This window comes from Embiotoca jacksoni, unplaced genomic scaffold (genome assembly GCF_022577435.1).
Source record: "Embiotoca jacksoni isolate LCO1_2020_lvr unplaced genomic scaffold, fEmbJac1.0.p SCAF_15, whole genome shotgun sequence".
NCBI classification, from domain to species: domain Eukaryota; kingdom Metazoa; phylum Chordata; class Actinopteri; family Embiotocidae; genus Embiotoca; species Embiotoca jacksoni.
Genome location: NW_027185285.1, coordinates 14582170 through 14591320, shown reverse-complemented (window position 1 = coordinate 14591320; position 9151 = coordinate 14582170). Strand labels below are relative to the sequence as shown.

At 43.2% G+C, this 9151-nt stretch overlaps 1 protein-coding gene across 1 annotated transcript in view; it reads right to left on the bottom strand.

The window, feature by feature from the left end:
* nfixb (nuclear factor I/Xb) overlaps positions 1-9151 on the bottom strand; it is a 126791-nt gene continuing 117640 nt past the window's right edge. The window contains 1 exon segment of the mRNA XM_069149830.1: positions 1-6454. Coding sequence (XP_069005931.1) covers positions 6440-6454 — 15 coding nt within the window. The 3' untranslated portion in view covers positions 1-6439.

Genomic DNA, 9151 nt, shown 5'->3' with positions numbered 1-9151 from the left:
TACAGTCAAGAACATCCTTTTATTCAATCAAGTAAAGGTGTTGCTCTTTTCAAACTGTTTTTTTTTTAATTATTATTATGGAAAAGAAACTGTAATTAACACATGCATTTCACCATGGGCTCTGGGAAGTGTGTCTGAGGATGGGACACTGCTGTGACAGGGAGGAGGAGGAGGAGGAAGAGGAAGGGGGAGGGTGGCGGGGCACTCGTGGCGGGCGGGCGGGGTCGCGGGCCAGAGGCGAGGGGTCTGGCCGGCCAGGGGGTGGGGGGGGGCTCAGTCACTAAGTCATTAAACACGGCCCAGCGTCCTACAAAACGTGTTAGCAACAAACCAAGGAAGAAGAAGAAAAAAAAAAAGGCGGACGGTTCAGCCACAGGGTCGGACTGGGCTCTTCAAACAGTGCAGAGGCAGATACTGCAGACACCCTCCCTCAACAAAAGCACACACACACACACACACACATACATATACACACTCTGCTCAGTGCGACCTGTTCGTCTCTGATATGGCTTCTCAGCTGTGGCGCTTTTACTTGTCAAGGCTTGATTGATAATACTGCTGCTGGCTTCATTTTGCTTGATGCAGGTAAATAAAATGTTGCATACAAATCTACTTTTTCTGTAATCGCTCAATTTTGCTGGTGGAACTTCAGGGTGCTTTTACTCCAACACGTCACCATCTACAGGTTTTTGAACCATATCACTTTGGTCAGTGGCGGCGAATCAGTACAACAATTTGTAATGACTGTGCTAAATCTGAGCCTCTCAGTCTCCGTGCTGTGGAACCGTTCCGCTGTTAAGGTGCTTTGAGTTATTTTTCAGTTTCGTTTTTTCATTTTTTTAAATAGCTGGTCTCATTCAACCCCTAGAAAGGTGCATAATTGAAGGTCTCAACGCAGCATCTTTACTGCTGCCTAAGGTATGCAGTAACAATGACAAAATAATCAAAAAGCAAAATCCAAATTCAATTATAAAAAAAAAATAAATAGAAACAAGGATTACAAACAAACCTGCCTACACTAGCAGTCCTGCCGGTCGTCGCCCTCTCCAACGCCCAAAAACCAGTCGTGCCCGTGAGTGCTCTGATCCCTCCACCCGGATCGATTTGTCCCCCAGCTGCTCCCAGAGGCGAAAACCCCGCTCTGTGCCCCCCGTCCTCAGCACAGCCCAGAGCCCCGTGGTGTAACTTGTTCACTTACATTAGCTGTTGAATGGAGAAGCTGAAGAAGATGGGTATGGTAATACAATGTGAAGCGTACAGACAAGAATAACATGTGAGCTAACTGCATTCTGCTCAGACAAAAAAAAAAAATCTTTGCGTATTCTTTTTTTTTTTTTTTTTTTTGTGTTTTTTTTTTTAAACCCCACCGTTCAGAGAAAAGGACAAAAGGAGGGGGAGGGGGAGGGGAGGGGAGGGGAGGGGAGGGGAGGGAGAAGGTTACGCGGCTACAGACTACTCCAGTGTCCAAGATAGACAGACGACAAGATACAGAGGAAGAGAAGCAAGACAGAAAATATCTTTTTTTTTTTTTTTTTTTTTGACTTTTTTTCAGCTTTTCTTAATTATTCAACAATAAAAAGAGGAACTAAATCACACCAATTTCCTTTAGTACTATGTATACTGCTTTAAAAAGCTCGAAGAAGAGGAAGAGAAAGATATAGAAGTATGAAGGAGGGGACTTTTTTTTTCTTTTGAGATGGGCACTCAGGATTACAAGATGGAATCTGTGAACAAAAGGCACTTTTTAGGGACAACCTTTAAAGATGCTCTGAGTCTATAACACTACATCACCAAACAAATATTTATAATCATTTACAGCGGGTAGATGGGGCGGGGGGTGGGGGGAGACTCGGGATAGTGTGTGTGTGTGTGTGTGTGTGTGTGTGTGTGTGTGTGTGTGTGTGTGGTGTGGAGGGGGGGGGGGGTGAGGGGTTCACGTTACTGAATTGATCACAGCACCCGTCTAACCAAACAGATGCGGCCAATTCCCTCTTAGGAGATCATCATTCCTGATTTTTTGTTGTTTTCCTTTTAAAAAGGGAATCCGTACTTGTGCATCTCCCAGAATTGGGGAAGATCTTGTCTTTGTCCCATTTAAGGATCACTTGTTGTTGTGTTGGATACAATATGAATAAGTCTGGTGGGAAAAATGTGGATTTTACCAGATATTTTTTGTTCTGCTGTGGCGTAAAGGTTGGGGAGGAAAAATGCCTTTTGTCACAACAACCTTTTCATACAACGAACCCCTCCCTCCCCTCGGTAAATACAAAAAGAGAAATAGAATAATGCATGTTTTCCTAAAATTTGCTTTTATGATAACACTTAATTTTGTTTATTATTATTTATGTATAATAGAGACTGAACGTACTTTATTCTTTACGAAAGCACCAGTTTTCATAGTGATATATATTTTATGAGTTGCAAAATTGTTCCTTCAGCCCTCCCACATTTTGAAAACAAACCAATAGAAATGAATTTTTTTTTTTTTTTTCATAAAAAAGTGATAAAAGGAAGAAAAAAAAAAAGGAAATTAAAAACAATTTCCCCAAACTTACTTACAAAGACTGGGATTTTTTTTTCTTGCCGCCCTCGTATTTAGAGTCCCGGAGCATGTGGACTTGAAAACAAAGAAAAAAAAACCTTAAGAGGGTTTTCCCTCTTTTTCGCGTGACACCCTCAAACAATCGCTAACAAACAAACACAATTCCTCTACCAAGGCATTGCACATGGCTCAATCAACATACATCATTTAGTTTCAAGAACAATACTTCCCACCAAAACAAGAAAGAAAACAACAAAACCTAATCTGCGCTTTTTTTTTTTTTTTTTTTAACCTCAACTACATCAACATCACTTGTTGTCTATGTATCTATTGTTGTGTTTGCAATGGGTTTCCTTTTTCTTTATGTCATTTAATGCGAATATGGGTTTAAGAGACTGGTACTTTAGCTCAAATCAGCGGGTTTTTTTTTATTTTTTTTTTTAGATGCATCCTATGACTGTGCGATGTACGCCATGCTTCAAAAAATAACTAGACTGCCACAGAGCTTATCTTGCAAATAAAAAAAAAGTATATATCTATAAATATATATGTGTATTATATATAAAGATGCTTGCGATTATCTAGTGAGCTGTCACCGTTTTTTCTCCCCCCCTCCTGACATAAAATTTTCACCATTTACTATAGCTTATATGTGAGAAAAAGAACCTGAATTCATGTTTGACAAATTGCATAATGGGAATACAGAGGCACTTCCATAGATTAGAAAAGAAATCACCGTAGCCATCGTTAACGTCTTACTCAGTGGAGCTAGTTCTCTCTACGAAGCTGATGAGATGGTCGCCAGTCGGTTGGCCAACTATGTAGCGTTTCCCTGCAGTGAAGAACATGGCCAGGCAGTCCAGTTATTTTGTGAGGTTGGATGAGTGTTCTGAATTCAACTTTTAGTCGGAGATTACTGAATCAGGCTGAACGTGTGTGGGATAATTTATATAATAGTACATATAAAATGATTAAAAGCATAAAGGCCTCCTCAGATTGTCTATTTTTTAAGACTTCCCTTTGAATTCAGTCGGGCACAGGGGATTTGTTGAGTGAGTGGTCTTCAGAAGTGTGTTTTAGGAAGTGGCTGTCTGTGCTCTACAAGTGTGTTTCCATCCCAGTAATACATCCGATGATTTAAATACTCAATGGTGGACAATCTACTGTAATGTTTACAAAAAAGAGACTCACAAGGTTGGCTGGCATGATTGTATTAGTGCAGTTTTTTTGATCTATAAGGGCTCTTTCTTTCACAATAGTTAGGGGGAGTGCTGGTGTGTGTGTGTGTGTGTGTGTGTGTGTGTGTGTGTGTGTGTGTGTGTGTGTGTGTGTGTGTGTGTGTGTGTGTGTGTGTGCGCGCGCGCGCGCGCGCGAGAGTGTTGGGGGATTACCATAGCAACCGAAACCCTTTACCTGATCCTGTGCACCGACACAAAACGGGCACATGTGTGATCCTCCTACTAGCTAGCCTTAGAGGCCCTCGTCCCCTCGCTCCAAAAACAGCCAGATATGTCACATATTCATTTTGCTCCGCAGTGTGGCCCCCTCTGCTCTTGGAGCAGCGGCCCGTCTGGGAGTGTAAACAACAGGGTAAACTTTAGGGAGACACAAAGAAGAGCTCCTCTCTCTTTTACTCTGGGTCCCGTCTTCAGCAACCTTCCCTCCTTGGCTCTGTTTTCTATCAATCATATATTTACCACGACCACCAGCTGTACCTGGATCTAGTAGATGCTGCTCCTCTTTTCCTTTTTAGCTTCTTTCTGACTTCTACGGCTCAGCAGGTCAGTTCCCAGAAAAATACGCTTCCTGTGATTGTCCAAACCCTGCACTGTGTTGTCCCTCCGTCGAGGCTTATCTGGCACTGAGAACCATGTCAATAGAAAACCACTTTTTGGATGATATGCTTGTTTGTTTACGAGATGAGACGATTAATACCACTCAAATATTTGTCCATTAGTATGAAGCTACAGCTCGCAGATAGTTGGATTAGTTTAGCTTAAAGATTGGAAACCAGGAAATGGTTCCCGGCTCCGTTAAAAGGCAACAAGGGCCACATTCTGCAGCCTCTTTGTTCATTAGAGTCAGGCAGATGACACAGCCAGGTCTACACGCAGGATATTGGCAAAACATAAAACGCAGGGTCGTCCTGCCAAAATTTTAACTTTTTATGGAACACAATGTCATCCAGGAAGGTGGCCAATCAAATATGTTTGCCACCCTTGCATTATTTGGCTATAACGCAGAGCTGGTTGTAATCCGAATGCCCACTAAAGCTCAACAAGGGACCAGTTTTCAGGTCCCAAACTCTAAAATAGTGAAGTTACACCTTAGTACTTTTTTGAATGAAACAAACAATACACAACATGATTGTCATCAGCAGAGGAGTGTTACTTCCTCTGCAAACCAATGCGAAGCTAACCAGGTGATCGCTATAGCTTCACGCTTACTGTACTCACATGTGAGTGGCATCAGTCTCCTCATCTAACTCTTAGTTAAAAAAAAAAAAAAAAAAAAGTCAAAGAAGCATATTTCCAAAAAGTCAAACTTTTCCTTGTAAGCTTTTGCCAGCATTACTTGATCTGGGTTAGCTACCCACCCTGTCTACACCGCTTCAACATACCGCATCTTACTGTGTTTCTCTTTAAGGTGCTGTCATTCAAATACAAAACAATTATAAAATAGTACAAATCCAAAAGGAATAAATTCAAATAAGAGAATACACAAGAGATAGTAAAATCATTCATCTACATTTACAAAGAGGGCAAATGGGGAACCGATAGCTGCTGTCTATATCTGTCAGTAATGATATACTCACACTGACATTTTCAGTGTGTGTGTGTGATGTGTGGATATCTAATCAAGGCAGAGAGAGTTCACTGGGCTGTATGAAATGAAAAGATAATAACACGACACCACCACTTAGAAGTACTACAATCTTAATGGTGAGACTGGGCAAATGTGTGTGTGTGTGTGTGTGTGTGTGTTTTCATACATGCTGTGGCCGTGGCACAGACTGCGTGTGTGTGCGGTGGGGGGGAGGGGGGGGGACGTGAGAATGAGCGGAGGCCAATGATTGGTCGAACTGAACGATGGGGGTCGAGGACACGAGAAGGCTTCCTGTACCTTGATTTGTTTCCTCTTTAAAACTTTGATAGGCAAGTCTGGTTTACCTCCCATGCCTTGTAGGTAAATAGTGCACATCGTTAAGATTAGTGTTAACTGATTCAGCTTGTAGTGCAACCCTTAGGATATGTTTTGGCATGGTCTCTCTCTAGTTAGTAGTAGGGTGAAAGGGGGAGTCAATGGTCATTCAGAGGGATAGAAACATTGGTAAATTGGAATTTCTTTTTTTAGGTGATGACTGCAGCTTTCACGGGAAACCTAATTATTTAATCAGGCTGTGGATTCATTTTGGGTGAAGCTTTTTGTAGCTCGAATCTGCATTTGCTGGAAAGTTGATTTTCTTAGCCATTCGTTACACAATCCTTATGAAGTAGGAGAAGTCGACTGCTTTTCCGTCCTCAGGTTCCTCCTGCGTTGCTGCTGTGCTGGTTCGGTGTTTTGAGGAGAAGATGCCTGCTCGCTGCTGTCCCCTCTACTCCCTTCTCTCATCCTGGCATCCTCTTGTTCGTCCATTCATCTTTCCATCTATCCATCTTTGCTTGAAACCGGTCCTCCCTCTGACTGCGTAAATAAGTCCAGAGTTCCACTAAAAGCGTCATGCTGCTGTTGCTTGGTTATATTTCGTATCAGGTGAGATGTACTGTCAGGGCCAGTCGGTGGGTTGGTTGGTGGACAATTCATTATCCCGCGGGCTGTTTCTGTTTTTTTTTTTCTGTTTTTCTATTTCCGATTGTAAAGAAAGAATTCTAGTTGCTGGTTTGCACACAGATCTTGTCAGAGGAACCAAGACTGAAAAAGAAAAAAAGAGGTGAAAAGGGGATGAGATCGGAACAGAATTAAACAGTCAACTTTCAACTTGGTGACTTTAAAGACCTTCATGACCCACATGTTACTCAAAGTTTGGATGCACATGAAACTCTTGTGGCTGAATCATCAGTACAAAACATGAACCACTGTGTTAGAAACATCTGGTTCTTTCATAAAATGTCAGGGGTCATAAAATATTAATGGAGAAGTTAACCTGACCCTCAAGGGGCACTTCTGTAACTTTGTTTACAGCTGCAATAACAAAGCGATTTAAACTTTGTTAAACTTTGACAGTTCTGAGTTGCTCCCAGACCAGCTTCTAGCAACTGTGGCCAAAGACCCACAATACCAAACGGACTGGAGGAACACAATCTCTCAGAAACTAAGTTTAAACATACACACAAGCAGCTCTGTAAGGCTGTACTTTAAGTCAATTCCAACATGTTTACTGGGAAATTTCTCAGTTTGAATAGACCACCAAATTCGGAGGGTGTGTGTTGGATGATTAGTGCGTATGAGGTATGTCGCATGATGCAGAACGGAGCAGCTCAAGTTGACTGCCTGAACTAATTCGCAGGCATCGCCCCTTTATCAGAAGTCAAATATTCAACTCCTGGTGGTGTTCGAGAGGAAGAATTCATCCTTTCACCTCCATCATCTATCAGAGATAAATTATGAATGTCTGTCTGTCTGTCTGTGGTAATCTATTACACAGATACAGTGATACTTCGGTCTGGACCAGGTGACCTACTGACCCTGCTATCGGCACACTGCTAGGATGGCTTGAAATATGCATGTGGCAAAGAGGACATCTCTATGACAGATGTCTCTGTACTGTAAACTGTCTCTGGACATGTTTCTGAACACTCTGTTCACTTTTGGCCTCTCGAGGTTCCTCCAGCTCTTAAACACAGTGAGTGACAGAACAATCATCCGGGCCACCAGCCCAGCTATTACCATCAAGTCTGTCCATCTCTGAGAGAAGTACAGTACGTCTTGAATTTGGCCAAACAGTGAATGGCTCCTAATGGCCAGGCAGCAGCAGGGGGATAGCAGTCTGGCGCTCCTTGTCTCTTGCGCCATCTTCACGTCGGGTTTGTCCGACTCAGCGTGAGCAGGGAGCAGAAATGGGTCAGCGCCGCTGTTTTTGGCTGCCCTGCTTGGCCTGCAGGATCTGGCACCGTCGGCTGGTGCGCCAACATTCTAGAAGTCAAACCTTGGAAACTACTCGGAGCCTCCAGGGAAGCAGCCTTTTGTTTTGTTTGACTCTAACAGGTCGCATGAATACCCCCCACCCTCCTGCCTCCTGCCCTTCTCAGCTACCCTTCTCCCTTGGGCACTGTCCCAGCAGGCCTTGGGCATTGTAACTTGTCCCTTACTCTGCCTCTCTCTCCTTCTGTGTATGCTCTTACAAACAAGCACAATCCATCTATCTCCCGTGAACACTCCCACTAAATCCTTGGCAGCAGACAGTGACCACCCTCTTTTCTTTCCTGCCCCCCTCTCGAGCAAGCCCTTCTCAAATTCAAGATCAACTGGCTATGACATCATGTCTGGTTGCCGGGGGTAACGAGACGGCAGGGACGTGACTTCTATAAGGGCCGAAACTCTGTTGCTCTGCTCCCCTCTTTCCCTCTCTTCCCCTGCCCTGTTGGTATCTTGTTTCTCTTGGCAGCAGCACCCAACATTGGCCACTAGAGGGCGGAAGAAGCCCACAGCTACCAGAGTGAGCGTTCCTACAGTCACCACATACACACTTTTGACAAGGTCTTTGTCTTGTGAGCGATCTTTTAGTTTTTCAGTGGATTATTCATCTTTCTGTCTCATTGCAGAGACACATGTACACAGTTGATGCTGTGCGTTTTGGCTCTGGCACTTTTGTCTCACTCAGTACAGAACAGAGCTTTGTGGGAAAATACACTTTCACGGCCAAAAGTATGTGGTTACCTCTGTCCTTATACTTGTGTTTACTTTTGTCCAGGGGCTGTTTTTTTATGGTTTGGGTTTGTCCCCTTGCTTCCAATGAAAGTAAATCCATAAAATATTATTTCAGACGACAACAACAACAACAACAACAACAACTGTGTGGCGAAGATTGTGATCATAAATAAATGGTTTAAAAGTGAAAGAACTTAAATTGGGATGGAGGGGAACCCCGGCAGCGAGTCAGCCTTTATTGGCTAAAAACTCACTATAATGGGCTCCTGGCTGAAGAGTTGAGGCTGTTACAGCAGCAGATTAATGCCCATGGTTTTTAGAATTTCTTTACAATCTAATACAGTATGTATGCGATGTTAGTGTGACCACATACCTTTGGCCTTCTTGGAAATAAGAAATAACTCAGATAAGGCAAGTTATTGAAGTAAACAAAAAGGAATGGGAAGAAAAACTGACTGTGAAAAGTCGCTGAGCAAAAAGGAGATAAAGAAAATGAGGCGAGAGAGAACAGAGTGGATTATAACGAGCAGAGAGGCAGAAATGGAAAGGGAGAAAAAGTGAGAGAATGGAGGGCTGAGAAACAAGGGAGGGGATCAGCACAGCAGTTTCAGATGGTTTCCATGTGTCGAGGAGCAGAGCTGAGCTGGCTCCAGGTGGGTGTGGTTGGACACTAATGAGAAAAGTACTAGTGGTAATGGAGGAGGCACATGAACGAGGCTCAGTGTGGCGAAGGGAAGGAAG